General features: G+C 40.5%; 1 protein-coding gene and 1 long non-coding RNA gene across 2 annotated transcripts in view; both read left to right on the top strand.

Moving 5' to 3' along the window:
* The window catches only part of spata20 (spermatogenesis associated 20), a 472,602-nt gene that overhangs the window by 95,586 nt on the left and 354,116 nt on the right, over window positions 1-22,900 (top strand). Inside the window, exons 9-10 of the mRNA XM_059948873.1 lie at window positions 952-1,026; window positions 22,623-22,835. Of these exons, the coding sequence (XP_059804856.1) occupies window positions 952-1,026; window positions 22,623-22,835 (288 nt within the window). The remainder of the gene's footprint in view (window positions 1-951; window positions 1,027-22,622; window positions 22,836-22,900) is intronic.
* Window positions 15,933-22,320, top strand: LOC132380190 (uncharacterized). The gene is made up of 3 exons (XR_009507693.1): window positions 15,933-15,967; window positions 16,735-16,824; window positions 22,190-22,320. It is a non-coding gene; the product is annotated as an uncharacterized LOC132380190 (long non-coding RNA).

Raw genomic sequence — 22,900 nt, 5'->3', positions numbered from 1 at the left:
GTCCTGGTGGCTAAATATTTTAATTCCAATTCCCATTCCCGTTCCAATGTGTTGATCCACTGCCTCCTCTTGTGCCAAGGTGAAGCCATCCATAGGGTGGATGAGTATTGCATCTGTGTAACCTCCAACCTGATGGCAGGAATATCGATTTCTCCTTCTGGTAAATGATTCCTCCCCCCTCTATTCCCTACTCTGATCTTTTATTTCTTCTCACCTTCCTATTACTTCCCCCGGAACTCCTCCTCCTTTCCCTTTCTCTTCTGATCCATTCTCCTCTCCTATCAGATTCTTTTTTTCTCCAGCCCTTGATCTTTCCCATCCACCTGGCTTCAGCTATCGCCTTCCAGTTAGCCTCTTTTCCCTCCCCTCCACCTTTTTATTCTGTCATCTTTGCCCTTCCTTCTCAGTCCTGAAGAAGAAGGGTTCTTTTCCATAGATGCTGCCTGACCTGCTGAGTTCTTCCAGCTTGTTGTGTGTGTTGCTTTGATTTATATTTTCTCCTCACAACCCATCCTCACTAGAATTTTGAATGGAAATGATTGAACCCCGGATATTTGACCTTTCTGTCCAATGATGATCCTTCTGCATTGCCTTTAAACAGTTTTTTTTTACAGGGTTTGGTAAATTTTGGGGCTTGCATCTGAGAGTTGTCTGTGAGTATTAAGGGTGCAAGTTCCTGTGGATGACAGAAGATATTGGATGAGGGTTGTATAGCAGAAGTTAAGGGAATATGAGTATTGTGAAGCTTGACCAAGAATGCAAAAAAACTTGGTGAAATCTCATTTTTCTAATGCTCAGCAATTACCATTTGTTTTCCTGGGAGATGAATTAAAACTTCATGTAATTTTACTACAAAATACTCCAGAGTGATGGACTTCTGCTGTTAACCAGATGCATATGTATTTTTGTTCCCTAGCTGTTTAGTCTAAACATTGATGCATCTTTCTGCAGATTTCTGGTGACACATTCTTTGCAGATGTTGCTCGAGATATTCTGCACTATGTCTCACGAGATCTGAGTGATAAGGTAAGCCGTCACTTTTCCTCCACTTCTACGATTTGTGTCAATTATTAGGACTGAGTTTTTCAAGTATTGCTTCAACAGTCGAATATCAATGTGCTCTTTTCCATGTACCTGGTTATAAGATACTTCCTACTCCCAGTTCTTATGCAGGTGTTATTACCATTGTAGATCCAGTCCCTGGGGAGTTGCTCTACACCGGGATTCCCAAACTAGAGTCCTCATATCCCTCAGTTAATTCTTGAGGTCCATGGCATAAAAAAGGTTGGGAATCCCAACTCTACATCTCCTTGATCTGAGGTCAGCTTGCTCAGTAAAGTTCAGGCATTCAGGTTGAGCACAAACTACTGGATTACTGGCAACTGCAGAATCCCTTGTGTTTATATTTAGGTTGAGCCATTCTTTTTCTGCCAAGCTGATCAAGTGATAGCATCAAAAGCAAATTACTGGAGGAACTCCGTCAGGCCGCATCTCTGGAGGCAAAGAGATAATCGATGATTTGGGTCAGAGTTGATGTTGGCGGCTGCCTGACTCACTGAGTTTCTATAGTAGTTTGGTTTTTAGCTCCAGGTTTCAGCATTGTAATGTTGAATCAAGGTTGCGTGTCTGGTGAGTGAGACAGAAAACGCTGACTGTGAATAGGAATAATAATCACTTATGTCCAAACAGTAAAAAATTGACCAAACATTCCTGTTTCCCAAGTTACAGAAACTAAAAGCTAAATAGTCAACAAATATATGTTGAGTGCAGCTGACTCATATCGCTTCATACGGCCAAATCATATCGTTTCCTTGGAGCCTGGTAGCACATGCTTTGCGGCCTGGTACCGGTCCATTGCCCGGTGGTTTGGGACCACTGCCCTAAGTTACATATAAAACACAGGACTGTAAACCCAATAGTGACCTCCCAGTATTCTACAGTAGTTGACCACCCTCCCAGTGCCCCACAAGGCTACCAGCCCCACCCAGGAGAGTGATTCCCCCCACTTGATTATCTTTGTTGATGCTCAGATATGATCAACCAGGTGAGTGATGTTCACCAACCCATCAGGAATATAGTGCAGCATTCTTACTGAATAACAGCACAAGTGCCACATTCCTTTGTGAGCAGGTAATCTAAGGTTCATCAAAATCAGTTCCCAGGACAGTTTAGCCACACCATGCTGAGAAAGGCTATCATTCAAAGCCTTCCTTCCTTTGTTATAGACATCTTACCAACCACCATGGAAAGGTGCTTACCCAAGGCACTGGGATGGCATACATACAGCAACAGATATCAACCTCACCTGCCTGTGGGAACTACAGGTAGGTCTAGGAACTACATTCAGTGTCCAACAAGTACCTAGCTTCACAGCACCATTTGGTATAGACGCAATTGTCCCAGGGTACTGTTCCTGCTCACACCTTGTACCTTGTACCTGTACTCAACATATCACCTACATCAATACTCTGTCAGGTGGGGAAATCACTTTAAGAGTCAAGACCTTCCAATTCAACAAATGGTATGTAGGGAAATATCAACCTTTAAAGTATTTACTCCACTAGGGCTACTGAGGCTCAAGTCCCTTAAGGCTGTTATTATACTCTGGGTTGATGTTGGCTAGAATAGACTGCTCCCTCCCAGCTCCTCCAAAACCCAAGCAACCATATAATTCCCTCTACCAGTCTTTTTTCTTCTCAAAGGAATCAATAACAGTGGCATCCCTTCTGTGATATGGTAAGGATTCCTCATACAAGTTCAGCAATCTGACTTGTTGGTCCAGTGTGCAAATTCAAATGCCGTCCCTAGGAATGTACCGGATCTCCCACCACAAGTCAGCATTCACTACTTTGTCATTCTGTAATGCAGAGAGATACAAGTGCTGATACAGGTGGCCCCTGTTTTTCGAATGTTCACTTTACAACAGCTTGCTGTTACGGAAGACCTATATTCGTGCCTGTTTTTGCTAACCAAAGAGGATTTTTGCCCTTATGTAAAAAAATGCTGGCTTTATGTGTGTGTTTACCCCGAGAAAGACTACCATGACCGTGAAGCCTTGTGTGGGCAGTTGTGTGCGCAAGTATGTACGTATGCGTGTATGTACGTGCCGATTTTTTCTCCAAATCGATTTTGGGTTGCTGTCTTCCCGATTTTGATAAGTGAAACTACACCATGCATACAATATTTCTACTTTATATAAGGCTGTATATTTATCATATCATTCCTGCTTTTACTTTATGTTCATGTTATTTTAGGTTTTATATGTTACTTGGTTTGATTTAGTAGGTTATTTTTTTGGGTCTGTGAATGCTCAAAAAATTTTCCCATATAGATTAATGGTAATTGCTTCTTCGTTTTATGACATTTTGGCTTACGAAAGGTTTCATAGGAATGCTGTACCTTCGGATAGTGGGGGAAACCTGTATTTAGAAAACACAAAAACAATAGAACTACCAGAATTGCTCCCCAAATACTCAATTCCCTCTGAAATGTGGGTATCTCATTTCTGGAATAAAGCTGCCTAAATTTCTACACCATCAACTCAAATTTCATATGGCCAGTATGAAATGAGTCATTTGCATGGGGAAGCAAGTAACAAAGTAACAGATTAAGACACAGTAAACATGTAACAGATTAAGAAAACGAGAAACAAAGGACCAGAGAACACAAAACACAAAGATGAGGCTGTTCCCCTTTTTAAAAGCTTTGCATAGAACTTCAAAAACTTAAAAGAGAAATAGCTCACTTATCAGAGAACAACTGAGAAGTGTGGTTAGTGCCTCTCCCTACAACAATGAGGTGCTAACCACCCCCCCATCCCCCCCCCCCCCCCCCCCCCCCCGATTCCCACTATTGGTGAATATTAGCTATCATCGCTCTTTTGTAGGGAATCCTGAAAGGAATGTGAGGAATCTGACAAAGGACAAAAAGAGTCCCTATCTGCAGAGGACTTGAAGAATAACCCTTCGCCTTCAACAGGTTCCTTCTCTTGCTTCCCTGTACAGTACTTCCTCCATATTGCATAGAGGGTAGGGGTGGGATCTCCATTTACCCGTTCCTCTGCAACACTAAACATGTTTCTTTATGGGACATCTGGGATCCCCCATTCCTAGTCTGCTTATCTAATTTCTGTACCTGGTTACATGCATCCTCTTCTACGTACTCTAAACCTTGTCATAATTGAATCGCTGTATTTACGGAATGAACAACAACTGGTGCTATTAAAGATGGTACTACCCCTTTTGTTGGAAAAACTGTCTCTGTATCCATGTGTCTAATCATTCCAGAAGTTAATTCAATATCCTGTGGTGGGCTACAACTATCACGGTATAATTCTGTGATGAGAGCCCACTGGCGTAGAACTTTAGTACCCTACTCTACTGTGTTCCATTCTGTTTGGGGTTTTAAATTCCATTCAGTAAGAGTACCCAAGTTTAACTGCAGCCATTACTTGAACCAATAGTGATGCATTATGCTCAGGGGAAGCAAGCAGTGTGGTCAGATTGCTTGTTGGGATGGTAGGCTCCCTAAGGCATCCATCTCTCTATTAGATAGGCTCACTCCAGTATCGCCCTCATCTCATATGCTCAGCAGCTGAAGACTTCCCAGCCTTTTGTATGTACCTATCACCTAAACTCACTAATTCCTTAGCTGAGAATTCTCTGAACTCTGTTGTCTCGAAGGGGTCCATTACACCAACCCCCACATATTCCTCCTCCTCCTCTCCCTTCTCCTCTCCCTTCTGGGAGGAAGAAGCTTCAGGCTGATATTGGACGTAGGAATGCATGGTTATTGGCCTGGCCCATACTGTTTTGGACAAGCAAAGGAGAGGTTGATCATCTTGAGGATTAAACCGAGGAGTTCACGCTACTCTCTCTCCCTCATTTTCATCGTCCAGCCGAACATCCCCATCCCCCATCCCACAGTAAGATCATCGCCCCACCTCATCATGGCTTGAACCTTAACAGGTTTGGGCTGGCAACCTGCTTGGCACACAGCGTTTAAGTTCCGTAGGTTCATTAGCTGACAAGCACTCGCTGTATTCGTACCCTCTAACTTTGTAGCCCAACTCTGAGCCATCAGTAGTGATTCTCTCAGAATAATAGAGTGCTGACTGAGGTCCTTGACCTCATTTAGAGATGTTATAATTTTATATTGATGCCTTACAATCGCTGCAAAATGCCAGAAAGCATCCTGTCGGCTGTCCGTTCTCCGAGGAAAACCCAGTGATTTAAGTATGGAAACAATATGGTGTCCCATTTCAACCCCAGCAAAATCTAAGTGATTTGACCAATCTACTGGCTTTCCATAACCCATCAGTAAGTTACTGAGACTTCCAAATCTGTCCAATCTGGGACTTTGCATCTTTCATATGGAGGGTCCTCTCTTTTAAATAACCTTTGAAAGAAATGCATTTCTGCTTATAAAATCAGATCTTGCTCGCCACAGTGCCAAATTGTAATGTTGAATCAGGTTTGCGTGTGTGGCAAGTGAGACAGAAAGCATTGACTGTGAATAGTTATTTACAAATTGTAAAAATTCAACCAAACATTCATGTTCCCTAAGTTACAGAAACTATAAAGCTGAATATTCAACAAACATACTTAGCTAAAAGCACCTGCAGAGCATACTTTCTCAATGACTATGTGCAGCACTTGCCTTAAACAAAGGAAGAGAGGGAACCTCCTACCCGTGCTCTCTATATATCTAGGATATTTAAAACTGGACATCAGACAGCTAACCAAAGAGAAAAACTGTTTCTAAACTAATCAATCACTACGGAAGTGACTTTTGACAATCAGAATAAGCTATCCCAACCACACCCCTCCCCACAGGACAAGCATCTGCAATCTCTTGCCATCATTAAGCAATGGCTCCAGACTGAGCATTGATTTCCTTTCAATGCTTGCAAAGCGGTAGTTCAAATGGGAACTGTGGTACTGCTGATGATGGACTGTTCTAATGTTAGGTGTTTTTAATTTCTTCACTTTCTGTGTTAACATCAACACTTAGTCTATTCTTGTAACTGACACCAGAGAATGGTTAAGAACAGGAAAATTGGCTTTAATTTCCCTTCCTTCTGGCCAAGTGAAAGACGCATCAATCATGGGATCATGTACAGCATAGAAGGTGGCATTTATCTCTACACCAGAACTTTGAAAATGTTATTCCCGTTCCTTAGCCCTTAAAACCTTGCATTTTTTCCTCTTTATATATTTATCCAGTTCCCTTTTGAAAGGGAATTATTATTGAATTTGCTTCCAGGCAGAGCATTCCAAACTATAAATGTGACTAGCTCAATAAATGCTCTGCTTTGCTTCATGAGTTAACTTGATTCTGTTTCTCCTGGTTAATGATAGTCCTGCCAATGAAATCAGTTCCTCTTAAAAAATTCTATAAAAATCTGACAAAATGTTTAACCCATCGATCAAAACTCCCCTTTAACCCAGTTTGAGGAGAACAAAAATGAATTATTCCATTGTCTCCCCATAACTCTTGTTCTGCATGTATGTGCACCCTCTTCTCTGTAAATCCATTATTGTAACAGTGCATCTGAGGAGTACTAGCTAGTGACTTAATAAGGTTTTGCTGTGCACACTGCCATCAGAAGTTTGATTATTTTGCTACAAGTCCTTACAGGAATCTGGAACACCCTTTGAGAGAACTAGACTTTGTTGAAAGAATTTGGCTTCTCATTGAGGAGATGCTGTAGCAATTGGTGGCTGTTGATATAATCTGGATTTTGCATTACTATGGCAAGAGTGTGCCAGGTGCAGTAGTTGTCGCCATAACACTTGTACAAGCTTTAAGTTCTAGCAGCACTCAGTAGTGATGGCATTTCATGCAGTGGTGCATGTCTCCTAACCTTTGTCCTTGGAAGATGAGGATAGGGGAGCCTCTTACCTGTTTCTGTAGTTGGAGGAATGTCTGTTTATGTCTGTTGTGTGATGCAAGGAGTTCCCCTGCTGTTCTTGCCAAATGTTTTTTTAACACAGACAAAAGTCAAGTAATTGATTGTGGCCTTTGGGATCTTTCTGCAAAGTAACTGCCATGTGTGCCTACATCGCTGCAGTCACAGCACTTGCAATAATTGATTACGTGGAAAACACTTGAGATTCTGGAAAAATGTTTTGCAAGTACAAGGGTTTTCTTTCTTTCTTTAATCGCAGAATGACTGTCAGAGATATCCTGCGCACTGCTAGAAACTCTAGGATTTACATTATGGCAGTCAGAGCCCCAGGATATCACAAAAGTTATTTGTGATCAGGAAAGTACTTTTGAATTATAGTTAATGAGGCAAATGTGGATATAGCAAGCTACCATAAATAATCAATGTGATAATGAGATAATACAAAAGGAAACTCTAACCTCAAATTCAAGTCCACTGGTTCATCAAGAAGTTTCCAAACAGATTTCAGAATATGGAGACACAAGAGATGCTGAAAATTTTGAGCACACACAAAATGCTGGAGGAACTCAGCAAGTCAGGCAGCAACTGCGAAGGGATGAGGGGTCGCAGTGGGAAACTCTGTTCATTTTCTTTCATATATGCTGCCTGACCTGCTGGTTTCTTCCAATATTTTTTGTGTGTCTTCAAAATTTCCAGCATATCTCCATATCGAAACAGTGTAGAAAGGCACAATTTGTTTTGCGGATGATTGCTGAGAGTAAGAATTTCAGGTTGTATATTATATGCATTCTCTGATATTAAATGTAACTGCCATTACATTTAATGGTGAATGGAGAACGGAGGTTCGTGAGTTCGATCCAGTGACAGACCGCTCCTGTGCCGGGTTGATGTCGATCCAGTGACTCCCGTACCATCTGTGCCAGGTTGATTTCGAGCTTGCAACTCGACCTCTTAAAAAAAAATCATAGCCACCTCTACTTTAAATTCCCACGTGGAATATTGTGGAAGATCAAATACCCAAACTCAGCACAACCTCCACTTGTCACATTTAGCCTGTCTCAGTGTGGTGGTCTTTAGGACCCGGCGGACCTCGGGAGCCAGCGCAGCTCAGGACCCGCCGCCCACAATGTTTCTGTTCCATTGACGGGAAGCGATTGCAATTGAAAATAAAGTGGAAATAATAAAGCATTTGGAAAGAGGTGAAACGCCATCGGTCATTGGAAAAGCGTTAGGCTACAGTCAGTCAATGATCGGAACAATTTTAAAGGATAATGGATAAAGTGAGAATAATGGAGCTTTTGGAAGGCCCTGCCCCAATGAAAGCTACAATTATTACTAAGTAACGCAGTGGTTTAATTACTGGAATACATACATTTCTTAAGAGTTTTATATGCATAGAAAAGTAAAATATATACTATATACTAAGACAAATATTTGATTGACACTAAATAATACTGGATGTACTTGTTCTGACTTCCGTACAAATCCGACTTAAAGACGGACTCAGGAACGGAACTCGTACGTAACCTGGGGACTGCCTGTACTTGATGTACTGGGAACCTGTGTGTTATGTGCCCCAGTATCAATTCTTGGGATGGTATGTGATGTACTGGAAATCTGTGAGTCTTTGTTTCTGTGAGGGTCACGCGATGATCTACCCCAACAGTATAAAAGGAGCAGTGCAGATTGCTCCAGCGAGACACTTCAGTGGAGAATCGTTGTGTTTGGAAAGCAGAGTCCTTGTTAAAGAGATTGAACATGAAGAGTGAAAGCTTCGATCAAATCCACAAGGGAGTGGGTAGTCGATAACGCTGTGCATTTTGAGGGTAACTGACATTTCGTAATCCAAATGTGGATTTTGGCATCCACTTTGGTAAACGCCTGCAAGGTCTTGGGTGTGTGGTGACCAGTCCTGGAAAAGGGACATCTCCTGTCATTTACGTGGTGAAATTGTCACTTTTTGTGGACTCTTTGAAACAGACCGCATCGTGAACTCACTTCTATTGGAAAGGTATGGTGGCCGCTTTGTGAGATCATCGTTCGAAAGGTACTGTGCGTCTGCCAAATCACCTTCAGAAAGGCACGGTGGCCGTTTCTGGCGTATCTCTGTGAGACTTGCTTCTTCGCTGTATTTGAATCTCCGTCTTCGAGATCGTCTTTTCGCTATACTTCGAATCTAAAAGTCTCCTCTCAATTATTCCGTGAATCCCTGAAACTTTCTGAACTGACATTCTGGGACTGTGCTCCAGTAAGACTCTGTTAAGAATTGCTTCTAAGTTTAGCTGTTTGTGGGCTATAGACTCATAGTGCTGTTAACTTTGTTTTAAATTAGTTGCTTGTTTAATTTTCTATGTTTTTGCTTGTGTGTTAATAAATTCTGTTGTTTTCCGATAATATCGTGACTCCATTCCACATCTATTATTGCTGGTTCCATGTAACATAAACGGGGGATCGTCTGGGATCAGACCAATATTATGCTTATTGGTTAATTAACGTTCTTATTGGGAAAAGGGGAATACCCAGTCCTTTTTTTTAAATTGGTTTGTGTGTGGAATTTGGCAGCAATGGATGTTGGGAGTTTTCTGGAATCACCAACCCTTGCGGCATTAGAAAAAGCGAAAAAGGGTGAGGTGCTGAAAATTGCTAAGGAACTGCAGTTTACAGGGATAATGTCAGCTACGACAAAGTCAGTGATTCAGAGGAAAATTGCTGAGCACTATATTGGTATGAACGACTTTGCTGAAGAGGTGTTAGAGAAAATTCCATTAAGTAACCTTGAGATGCAGCTACATTTGGAGCAAATGAAGTTCGAGAAATTTAAAATGGTGGTGCTGGAAAGAGAAGCAAATAAACAGGGAATTTGAAGCTAGAGAAGCAGACAAAAAGAGGGAATTTGAGTTAGTGATAGTAAGGTTAAGGTCTGAGAATCAGGCTTCTAGTTCTAGGAAACCGTTTGTTGTTAGTCAAGAAGTTAAATTTGTTCCTCCATTTAATGAGGCAGAAGTTGATAAGTACTTCCAACATTTTGAGAAAGTTGCTAAGTGTTTAAAATAGCCAAAAGATAAATGTCCAATCCTTTTACAAAGTATAATTAAGGGTAAAGCACTACAAGTTTATACGGCTTTATCCGTTGAACAGGCAGCTGATTATGATTTTGTGAAGCAGGTTATACTTGAGGCTCATGAGCTAGTTCCGGAAGCTTACAGACTAAGGTTTAGAAATCTAAAGAAATCTGTGAACCAGACTTATGTAGAATTTGCCTATGACAAGTCTGTGTGTTTGAGAGATGGTGCACATCCAAAAATGTGGGTGATGATTTTAACAACTTGAAAACGTTGGTTTTGTTTGAAGAGTTTAAAAGTTGTGTCCCTGATGAGATAAAGACATACCTAGATGAAAGCGAGGCTGCGACTCTTTCAGAGTCTGCTACGTTAGCAGACGAGTTTGCCTTAACACATAAGGTTAAGTTTCTCCCAAATGAGAGCTTCCAAGAGAGTATCTGGGATGATCTGGGTGAACTAGAAGTTGAAGCTGGGACTAGTGATGAAAGCCTGGAAGAGGAGGCAGTCCCAATTGCCTGTGTTCAGGTTGTTGAAGCATCTGTTAACCTGCAGGATGCTGAACATGGTGTTGAAGCTCAGGTAAAGCCTGAAATGTCTGATTTGGTTGGAAAGGAATTCAGTCATTCTGTGAAATCTGGGTTGGTTTCAAGACCTTTGACCTTGCTGAAGGAGCAGTGGTCTGCTGAGACAGTACATGTTGGGTTGTTCAACTATGTTTTGGAATTTAGAAATAAACAACCCCAGGGTTGTGGTTATGTTAACCAAATTTGCAGTTTGGAGAGACAGGGCTTGGAGACATCTCCAAATAAAGGGAAATGTGGTTTTGACCAAGAGGGACCACCTGCAGGTCTTACTATGGAACCATATGGGACTAAAGGTCTTGGAAATAGAATTAATGACTTGTTTGGAACTTTTTACAAGGTAAACATGATTTCAGTAAGTTTAACGAGTGTGATTAATTTAGAAAACATTGCTGATGAGTTGGCATCTGTTCATGGTAAAGTTCAGGTAGTCTTTGAAGGTCCTTTTCAAGCTGGGAAGCAAGTGATCACATGATGGCTAATTGTTCTGTTTTGAAGTGAACAAGGGAAAACAGTTGATCAAACTCCTTTTTGAATACAACAGGATCTGGTTTTGCAGGAATTTGATTTTGTAACAAAGCATGTGAAAGGCAAAGATAATGTCATGGTTGATTGACTGTCTGGATATTAAGTTTAAGAGTAAAATAGAAACTAGTATTTGTATATGCTTCTGTAATGTGCCACATAATCACATGTATTGCTTTACACTCTATAATCTACAGTTAAAAATTTTGCTCCTTGATCAAAATGTTGCTTTTAGTAGGGAGGTGTTATGTACCCCCAGGGTTCATGTTTTCTGTGGACTGTCACTTTAAAACACCGAAAGAATTGAGACTGACTTTTGCTCTGTTGGATTTCTACTGACTACAGGATTGTTGGGTTGCTGTGGTGAGCAGCTTGTGTTTACATCTTCTACAGTGTGTTTGGACACTGGCTGCTCCTGAGTTGCTATGGCGAAGAGAGGTGGAGTTATTTGATGGGTAATCGATGTTAATGGTTGCTCGCAGCATGTTTATTTAAGCAAGGTCATATGACTCTCACACAGACACATGGTCAGAGTCGAACTGGGTTCGATCATGGAAAGACACCAGTGAGTGGGGTCGCTGGATTAAACTTTCAGTAGTCCAAAGGGGTGAGTTGAGATCGATCCAGAGTCTTGATAAATGACTCTCACAAGTGCTGCAACTAGAAGAAGTTTGCAGAGAGGAACAGAGAGAAAAGGTTTGAAACAGAAGAAACCTAGTGACAAAGAGATCACTATTTGGACTCTCTCTCCAAGTAGCCCGTAAGGGTGAGTTTGATTCCATTCGAATACGAAAGTGTGGTTGTCACATAGTTAATCCACAGGAGTGTATTCTCTGGTGAGGGAAAACCTTTGTGAATACAACATGTGTGTTAACCCTTGTCTGGGTGTGGTAGTTTACTGAAGAAGGCACCCCTGTGGCAAATCGCTATTGGAGTATGTCTTGGGATTGGATAAGTGGCTATCATGTGGTGTGATTGGGATAACCTTGTGGAATCTACCCTTGCCTGGGTGGTAATTTTCCCTTGAAGATGGTCCCCTTTGTGATAACCTACTGTTGGTGATAATCCATATGTGAATTTGATTTGAGTATCCTGTGGCCACCAATTTGGGATGACCCGTAGCTGAATCCGGGAATGGTATTATGGTAACCACTTTTGAGAAAGGAATTACTATCCCTTATCTTGGCTTTGCAACATTTTGATGTGTACGTTGGCACAACTCAGAAACCACTTGTGGTTTATACCGATCATAACCCATTAGTATTTTTGAGTAAAATAAAAAAAACAAAAATAGAAGGTTACTGAACTGGAGTCTAATTTTACAGGAATATGATCTTTTAATAACTCATATTAAAGGTAAAGATAATGTAATTGCCAACTGTTTGTTCAGATGTTGAACTTGCAATGTATTTTCTTTTTATTTAATGCAGTGAAATTTGATATTTATATACACACCAATATTTATATATTAGTTTGTAGAGTACTGTATGATAACCATATATGTATGGTACATTTTATAGATTTTGTACATTTGTATATTGTGTAAATTGTAGTTAAAATTTTTCTCCTGATAGATCAAAATGTTCTTTTTTTGGGGGGAAGGGATTATGAATCCCAGTTTCAACACCTGGGATGATACATGATGTACTGGGAATCTGTGTGTTATGCACCCCAGTATCAATTCTTGGGACGGTATGTGATGTACTGGAAATCTGTGACTTTGTTTCTGTGAGTGTCATGCAGTGACTTACCCCAGCAGTCTAAAAGGAGCAGTGCAGATTGCTCCAGAGAGACACTTCAGTGGAGAGTCGTTGTGTTTGGAAAGCAGCAGAGTCCTTGTTAAAGAGAGTGAGTGTGAAGAGTGCAAGCTTTGATCGAACCTTTAAAGGGAGTGGGTAGTCGATAACGCTGTGCATTTTGAGGGTGACTGACTTTTCGTAATCCAAATGTGGATTTTGGCACCCACTTTGGTAAACACCTGCAAGGACTTGGGTGTGTGGTGACCAGTTCTGGAAAAGGGACATCTGTCATTTACGTGGTGCAATTGTCACTTTTTGTGGACTCTTCAAAACAGACCGCACTCGCTTCTACTGGAAAGGTACGGTGGCTGCTTTGTGAGATCACCGTTCGAAAGGTACTGTGTGTCTGCCGATTCGCTTTCGGAAAGGTACAGTGGCCATTTCTGGCGTATCTCTGCGAGACTCGCTTCTTCGCTGTATTTGAATCTCCGTCTTTGAGATCGTCCCTTCGCTACACTTCGAATCTAAAAGTCTCCTCTCAATTGCCCTGTGAATCCCTGAAACTTTCTGAACTGACATTCTGAGACTGTGCTCCAGTAAGACTCTGTTAAGAATTGTTTCTAAGTTTAACAGTTTGGGAGTTATAGACACATAGCGCTATTAACTTCGTTTTAAGTTAGTTGCTTGTTTAATTTTCTATGTTTCTGCTTGAGTGTTAAATTCTGTTGTTTTCTGATAATATCATGACTCCATTCCACATCTATTATTGCAGGATGACAGGACTGTCATATGTTGGAAGATTGGAGTGACTGGGCTTGTATACACTGGAATTTAGAAGGATGAAGGGGGATCTGATTGAAACATGTAAGATTATTAAGGGATTGGACACGCTAGAGGCAGGAAACATGTTCCCGATGTTGGGGGAGTCCAGAACCAGAGGCCACAGTTTAAGAATAAGGGGTAAGCCATTTAGAACAGAGTTCAGGAAAAATTTTTTCACCCAGAGAATTGTGGATCTATGGAATGTTCTGTATTCCAGTAGAGGCCAATTCGCTGGACGCTTTCAAGAAAGAGATAGATAGAGCTCTTAAAGGTAGTGGAGTGAAGGGATATGGGAAGAAGGCAGGAACGGGGTACTGATTGTGGATGATAGCCATGATCACATTGAATGGCGGTGCTGGCTCGAAGGACCAAATGGCCTACTCCTGCACCTATTGTCTATTGGTTCCACATAACATGGGAAGAGAAACATCAGTGTTTCATATCTTAGACCCTTGTTAAATTACAAAAAAAAGTTAAATTGTGTTGCTAATTATTGGTTTAGTCACAAGGAAGAACTCTGACCTTTGAGTAATATCAAGCGATCGTTTGCATGCTTTGGGCTTTTGTTGAAGATATCATCTGAGAGATTGTATTTTGGACAGTCTAGTACTCCCTCTATACTGCATTAGAGCATTTTTTTGTTTAGGCCTCTGGAGTGAGCTTTGAACCCTTGACTCTGACTAAGAATGCCACCCCTGAGCCAAGGCAGTTATCTTCATCCTAGATATTACACAGTACTTGCAATCATAGCTTGTCTGTAAGGTAAAAGATGAGGACTGATGAACAGTTAACATCCTTATACTGTATATTTCTACTTTCTTCTTTGTTTCAAGTGCTGTTTTTTTTTGCCCTAGGTGCCATAGGCTCTTTAGTGTGAAGTTTTCTTTGTGAACTTTGATACAGGTGTCCCCCGTTTTTCGAATGTTCGCTTTACGACAACTCGCTGTTACGAAAGACCTACATTAGTACCTGTTTTTGCTAAACAAGAAGATTTTCGCTTTTACGAAAAAGAGATGCCTGCTTCATACGTATGTTTACCCCAAGAAAGACTACAACGACGGTGAAACCTTGTCCGTGCAGCTGTTTGTGCATGCGTGTGTGTGCCTACACATGTGCCTATGTATGCGTGTACTTGCGTAGGTGTGTCCTTGCACATGCGAGATTTTTTTTCTCCAAATCGATTTTGGCTCATTGTCCTCCTGATTTTGATAAGTGAAACTACACCGTACATTCAATATTTCTACTTTATATAGGCTGTATATTTATCATATCATTCCTGATTTTACTATATGTTAGTGTTATTGTAGGTTTTATGTGTTATTTGGTTTGATTTGGTAGGTTATTTTTTGGGTCTGGGAATGCTGAAAATTTTTTCCCATGTAAATTAATGGTAATTGCTTCTTCGCTATATGACATTTCGGTTTACAAATGATTTCATAGGAACACTCTACCTTTGGGTTGTGGGGGAAACCTGTACTGGGGTAGATTCTTCTTCTCTGGTAAGCTCCTTTTATTCCATTTGTTTCCTTATTAATGGAAAGAATATCATAAACAATGAAACACAGAAGATGAAAGATTCCAGCTCAAGAACTGTCAGTAAATATGTAGGGGATCTCTCTTATTGCATGCTAGAAGGTGGGAAGTAGAAGGAGAGGGAGAGAACATAAAATATTCTGCCTGGGTTACCAAGAGGTAAAATATAATCTCAGGTGGACCATGTCATAATCAGCCCAACTGCATGTTTCAACCAACTCTTCCCAGCCTACCTAACCCTAAAATGGTGACTCTATCATGAGCTCAAGAATGCAAAATGCATTTGTAATACATTTCAGGGGAAATAATCAAGGAAGTGTTCAAAGATAAATACAGGAGTCCCCTGGTTAAGAACGAGTTCCATTCCTGAGTCTGTCTTTAAGTCAGATTTGTACGTAAGTTGAAACAAGTACATCCAGTATTATTTAGCATCAGTTAATCAAATGTTTGTCTTAGTATATAGTATATATTTTACCTTTCTATGCATATAAAACACTTAAGAAATGTATGTATTCCAATAATTAAACCACTGCATTGCTTAGTAATAATTGTAGCTTTCATCAGGTCAGGGCCTTTCACATGCTCCATTATTCTCACTTTATTCTTTATCCTTTAAAATTGTTCCGATTGTTGACTGACTGTAGCCTAACGCTTTTCCAATGACCGATGGCATTTCACCTCTTTACAAAAGCTTTATTATTTCCACTTTACTTTCAATCGCGATCACTTCCAATCAACGGAACAGAAACACTACAGGTGGCGAGTCCCGACCTCCGCTGGATCCTAAGGACCACGGTACTGAATTTCCCTGGGTCCTAAAGTCTGCCGCATTGAGACAGGTTAAATGGGACAAGTGGGGGCTGTGCTAGGTTTGGGTATTTGATCCTCCACAAAATTCCATGTGGGAACTTAAACTGGAAGTGGCAGTGTTTTTTTTTTACGAGGTTGAGTTACGAGCTCGACATCAAACCGGCACGGGAGCAGTCTGTCACTGGATCGAACTCGGGAGCCTCCGTTCTCCAGCCCAGCACTGATCTCATTGCGCCACTAGCTGACCGGAACGGTGGGGGGAGAGGGGAGGGGTCAGTGTGAATCTCGCTAAGAAAAATTTAAGGCAAATACAAAGTTACACACTCAACACAGTATCAACGGCAACGACTTAAAATGGCAGACGGCGTCACGATCTGACTTAAAACGTCAGACGGCGTTGCGATCCGACTTAAAATGGCGGACAGCATTCTCCTTCCTTGTTTCGTAAGTATGAGTTGTCCGTAAGTCGGATGTTCGTAACTCGAAGACTACCTGTAGAGAAAGAATGAGGATATATACGGAAAGTGTAGAAACTATTAGGGATCAAAAAGTTGACCAATTTATGCACGTGGAGTTTGTGGATAGATTTTTATTAATTATTTTGCAGCTGTATTTCCAGAAAACAAGAGAATGTATTGATTTTATATTTGTATTAAGATCTCTTAAGCTCTTTATTCTGGCATCCTTCCCCCTTCCTTATCAGTCCTGAAGAAGTGTCTCGACCTGAAATGTCAAATGTTTATTTATTTCAGTAGATGCTCCCTGAACTGCTGAGTTCTTCCAGCATCGTGTGTGTATGTTGCTGTGAAACATTGGATGGCAGGAACAGACTAAATGATGAGGTATTTAGGGTTTAGCATTTTACCTCAGGCCTGGATAAAATATATCCCAAAATATTACAAGATATAGCAGAGAAAATTGTAGAGGTTTTGACCATCATCTTCAGTCATCCCTGGGTACGAGCAATGCTTGGATTGGATGACAGCTGAAGTTTTTAATCACTGTTTATAAAGGGAACAAGGGATGAACTGAGTAATTATAGGCCATTTAGCCAAGCTTCAATGGTGGGCTGATTATTGAAATCTATTCTGAGGGACACAATGAACTTTCATTTATAAAGCTATAGATTAATCATGGAATGTTAACATTGATTTATTAAGGGAAATTATGTATGACTAATTTTTTTAATGAGGTTATGGAGATAAGGGCATTGCCTTTGTTATAATCTACATAGCCTTCAGTACAAGGTCAAAAGAGCAAAGGGGCATAAACTCCAAGGGAGAGTGGCTAGTTGACTCCATAATTGACTCAGTAGCAGAAAGCAAATGGTAATGATTGATGGTTGTTTTGTATTTGGACTGGTGAGCTTTCTCATTACTCAGTGCTTTTTGCTCTATATATTCACGTCGTTGGTCTCAATCTAAGAGCACGATAAGGAGTTTGGCCCTTTGGCTGACATCAAGGAAGATAATTTATGACTTCAGGAGGATGTACTGTAAATGGTTTAGCCAGTTGGGCAGCAAAATGTCAAACAGAATTTAATTCAGGGGTGTAATACATTTGGGATGGTGTGTAGTGTAAGGGAGTGTACAATAAAATAAAAAGACATTGGGAAACATTGAGGGAAAAAAGCAATATTAGAGTGAAAGTTCACTGGTCATTAATAGCATCAGGGTAGATGGACAAGGTAGTTAAAAAGCCAACTGGGATGTTTTATTAATTGCATAAGTGCAGAGAGGCTGTGCTGGAATAGAACACAATACTCAGAAGGCCACAGCCTGAGCACTGTGTAAAGTTCTGGTTACCATATTTCAGGTTATTGTACTGGAGAGAGTGCAGAGGAGATCTATGAGTTTGTTGCCAGGACTGGAGAATTGTAGCAGTGAAGACAGATTTGATAGATCTGATTGGAACAGGAGACAATTGAATAGTTAGAATTATGAGTGGTCTGGACTGACTAAGTAGGAAGAACCTATTTCTCATAGCTGAGCTGTCAAAAGCCGGGGTACGGATTTAATGTAACTGGTTATAGTGTTGGATCGGACATGAATATTTTTTCCATCCAAGTTGAAGTGGATACTCAGGCCTTAACCTGCAATGCTATGAATTATTCATAGAAGGTGGGATTTGATTTAGCAACATTTATTTTTAGCCGACACAGATATGATGGATCAAATGGCCTCCTCCCATGTCTTGAATTTACTGTGATTTTAGAATTAATGAGATTTTTGGGTGAAACTTGTAAGTACATCAGCAACTCAGTTTGTGCAATATTAAGGCAGCTGGAGTAGAATGGAGTAACCTATATTACAAGACACTTCGATGAATAGAAGAAACCATAAAGACCAGTACAGAAACAAGCAGAATATTTTTACACATCAAAATTCCTGAATGAACCTTTGATCCTGAATCTTCTAAACCAGAGGTTGTCTACCATCTGAGAGAGCAACATAAGGCACCCCCAATGGGAATGTTTACATTAGTATAACATTCTGTTTCCAGTGCCAGCCTACTTATTAAATTGTGCCTTTTTGTGGACTTCAAATTGCCAAGTAGTTCAAAGTTGCTCAATTATTAATGTGAAGAAATGCTTTTCTTTCAAGGTAAATTGTACTCTGCTCAGGCAAAAGTATGCTCTTTATTATGTTCTGGGGGAAGAAAGAAAGTTGGGATGACTGCCTTCTGCATTTAGAACTTGTGCTCAAGTCAGCTTGGGATAATGAGATCAAAGTCTGCTATTGTGTGTGTGATGATTAATGGTTGTAGTAGAGAGGCGTTGAAGATCGCTGATGTGAGGAAATAGAAATGTCACGCAGGAACAGCAGGAATGTTTCTGCAAGACTTTTAGTTTTTACTTGAGAAGTGACCCTTTTTAGCACATATCGTCCATCATTTCTTGTTCTTCCAGCACCTTAAACTTACAGTCCCTTCACAGATTGTCTGGTCTTTATCACATTGCTATTGATGGAATCTTGTTATGTCCCACATAAACAGCATTACAAAAGTTACCACATCTCAAAAGTTCTTGGAACATAAGAATACAAGAAAATAGAGTAGGATTACTCCACTCATCCTCTCAGAGTGGTCCTGCCATTCAGTCTGCTCATTGTTGAAGTGCCCTAGCTCTCAACTCATCTTCTGTGCCGGTTGCCCTGATCTCAGTAAGTCTCCGTGGTACAGAGCTTCAGAAAATCATCACTTGCTGTGAGAAAAAATTCCTGTGCATCTCAGTTTTAACAGACCTTTCCTTTACCCTGTAGCTATGTTACTTGTTTGAGAGACTCTCATTAGTTGAAACATCTCAATGTCTGTCCTTAGGATTTGATGTTTCAATAAAATAACTGAGACTTTCAAAAATCAAAGAGTACAGACGCAGCTTCTTTAGCAGCTAATGATGAAACAACTCTTACCCCAAGGATGAAACTGGTACATCACTTTTGGATTGTTTCTAATTCTAGTGTCCCCTAAATTAGGGGGAAATATTCCATGTGACCAGTATAGTTGTAACAATACTTTCCTATTTCTAAACTAACCCCTCACAACAAAGGCTGATACTTGCCTTCCTAACTACTCATTGTACTTGCTTGCTAACATTTATGATGCAGGCACAGGAGCATCTAGATTCCTGTCGTGCAATAATTTCATTCAAACCTTGTCTATTATAATAGATTGCTATTAGATTCATTACTGAAATGCGCAACCTTACACTTTCCCATATTAAGTAACACCCACTCAAAAGTTTTCACCCACTCTTTCAAGATATATTTGTCCTGTTGCACAGTCCAAATATCCTCATCCCATCTGTTTTCGTGTTATTGGTAAACTTGGATGCATTGCATTCTGCACCCTCCTCCAGGTCATTAATGTAAATCAGAATCAGATTTAACATCACCGGCATATGTCGTGAAGTTTGTTAACTTTACGGTTGCAGTACAATGAAATACGTAACAAATGCAGAGAAAAAAATCTGAATTACAGTAAGTATATATATATATGTATGTATCTATTAAATAGTTAAGTTAAAAATAAGTAGTGCGAAAAAAACAGAAATAAAGAAGTAGTATAATAAAGAAGTAGAACCCATTCATGGGTTCAATGCCCATTTAGAAATCGGATAGCAGAGGTGAAGAACCTGTTCCTGAATTACTGAATGTGTGCCTTTAGGCTCTGTACCTCCTCCTTGATGATAATGAGAAGAGGGTATGTGCTGAGTGGTGGGGGTCCTTAATGGTGGACACTGCCTTCCTAAGCCACCACTCCTTGAAGATGTCTTGGATACTATGGAGGCTAGTACCCATGATGGAGCTGACTAATTTTACGCTGAGTGCAAGGTTGTTGCTGCAACACTGCTCAACAAACAAAAACGCTCCTGTATATTAAGTAACTGAGAATGGAAAAACTGATCTTTGTGGCACACCACTAGATACATCAATCCTTCCAACCTGAAAATGCACATTTATTGACTCTGTCAACCAGTGATAACCAATCTTCAGTCCATGTTGCTACACTTCTCTCAGCGCTCTGCACTCTTATGCACCAGGCTTTTACGTGGCACTTTGTTAAATGCTTTCTGGAAATCCAAACATGCTTCATCTCCAGGTTTCCCTCTCTTGACTCTGGATGATTAATTTTTTATTAAATGATGTTGGCTTGGTTGAATTGTTTGTGAAAATCTTTTCTTGTTACTACCATTAAAAGTACAGGAACCTGAAGACTTATCAATGATTCAGGAAAAGCGTTTTCCTCTCTGCCTTAAGGTTTATGAACGGTCCATAAACAATCTCATTATTAATTTTTTGCACCATTTATTTATTTTGTAATTTATAGTAATTATGTGTCTTCACACTGTACTGTTACTGCAAAACAAATTTTGCATCATATAAAGCAATAATCAATCTGATTCAATATTCTGAGATCATGAAATCTATAAGCAAAGTAATTTCAAATATATTTTCAGGATGAGATGTGTAATGTGGTGATTGTCTTCCCATCCGCCTATTACATTTTATCTTTTAATTGGTAGAGGTCGAAGAGTTGGGAAGTGTTACTGAAGAGGCCTTTGGAGATTGAGCAGTGTATAATGTAGATTGTGCTCAGTATAGTTGGGGATGGTGGGTAAGGGACAGTTGTATGTTGGGAGAGGGAATGAATGAATGTTGTACATGGTGGATGAGGTTCTAAGAAAGTGGATTGTTTGATTGATTGATTTATTTATTGAGATACAGTGCAGAATAGGCCTTTTGAGCGTGCTGCCCAGCAATTCTCTGATTTAACCCAAGCCTACTTATGGGACAATTTACAATGACCAATTTATCTGCCAACCAGTATATCTTTGGACTGTGGGCAGGAAACTGGTACACCCAAAGGAAACCCATGCGGTCACAGAGAGAACATATAATCTTCTTACAGGCAGCAGCAGGAGTTGAACCCTTGTCCCTTGGACTGTAGCTTTGTGCCATGTATATTTATGTTAGGTTGTGTTGGAAGTAAATAATTAGCACTGGCTGATATTGATATCTTGATCAAGTCAAGGGCATGAATTTTGTAGGCTTCCACCTCAGTCTGGCATGTATTTTAGTCATATAATAAAAACAGAAAATGATGGAAATGTTTATCAGGTCAGGCTGCTCTGTGGAAAGGGAAACAGTTCACATTTGAGGTTGAAGATCCTTCGTCAGCACTGGGAGGGAGACAAAAGAAGACATGGAGGTGGGTTGTGGGTCTGTCTCAAATAGGTAAATCCAGGTTGACCACAGGGATAAGGTTATCTAGTCAAACAGGTGAATGGCAACAGTCACAGAGTGAGAACAAAGAGAATGTAGAAGTTGTAAAGTGCAGATCAGGAAAATGTGTCCTGCAAGTTAGGTTGGGCACATCCTTCATTCCCAGCAACGATCAAGCACGGCCAATATCACGGATGGATGACTGGTATAGATCAGTGGTCCTCAACCTCTGGGTTGCAAAGCATGCAGGGGTGCAGCGGTAGCCGGCGCGTACCCAGCACATCTTTAAGAAAAAATCCGAAATAAACAAGCTAATTAATTAGGTGCCACCCGGCACGTAAATGTCAGCCCAGATCAGAGGCGATGACCAGTATCGGTCCGTGGCCCGGAGGTTGGGGACCACTGGTATAGATAAAAGTCAAGCTATTGAGGCTGTGGAGAAAACTAAGTCCACAAGGCTTATTCATGATTTTGTTACCTGTAGCTTTGCCTGCCTTGGCTCTCCTCCATCTTCCACACTTGGTGAACTTGAAGTTGTCTGAACTTCCTTGGCCTGGTTCATCTTTTCCTTTGATGCATTCCTAGCAGCAAGTTGCATAAGCAGTGATGGTGCAGGTAATGTTACCAACTGTGGAAGTAGCATGTCTTTAAATGGGAATGATATGGGATTGAACAATCATATTGAGTTTGGATAGACTGCTTATTCAGGTAAAGATATTAATGGTAAGGATATATGGATTTTGGCAGGAACCAAAGATACTAACCTTTGTCCTGTCAATCTAAAAACAGTGCTGCTAATGCACCAATAGGTTTGTCGGATTAGAAAATGTGAGAATAATTTTCTGATATTGCTGATGTATTGCTGATGAACCTGTTATGTGTTTTTGATCTATGACTAACACTTTCTCCTTCCACAGTCAGGGGGCTTCTATAGTGCTGAAGATGCAGATTCATATGCTTCAGCCAACTCGACTGAGAAAAAAGAAGGAGCATTTTGTGTGTGGACTGAGCAAGAAATCAGAGAGCTTCTCCCAGATCCAGTCTCAGAGGCCACACAAAGCATAACCATGGCAGATGTCTTTGCCTATCATTATGGTGTGAAAACAAATGGGAATGTTGAACCAGCACAGGTACGTTAAGTGTAAGATAATCTCTGGGGATTATGTTAAAATATAAGTTATCTTTTATCTTCCAC

Source organism: Hypanus sabinus, chromosome 23, assembly GCF_030144855.1.
Source record: "Hypanus sabinus isolate sHypSab1 chromosome 23, sHypSab1.hap1, whole genome shotgun sequence".
Taxonomy (NCBI): domain Eukaryota; kingdom Metazoa; phylum Chordata; class Chondrichthyes; order Myliobatiformes; family Dasyatidae; genus Hypanus; species Hypanus sabinus.
This window is presented reverse-complemented; position numbering and strand designations above follow the sequence as displayed.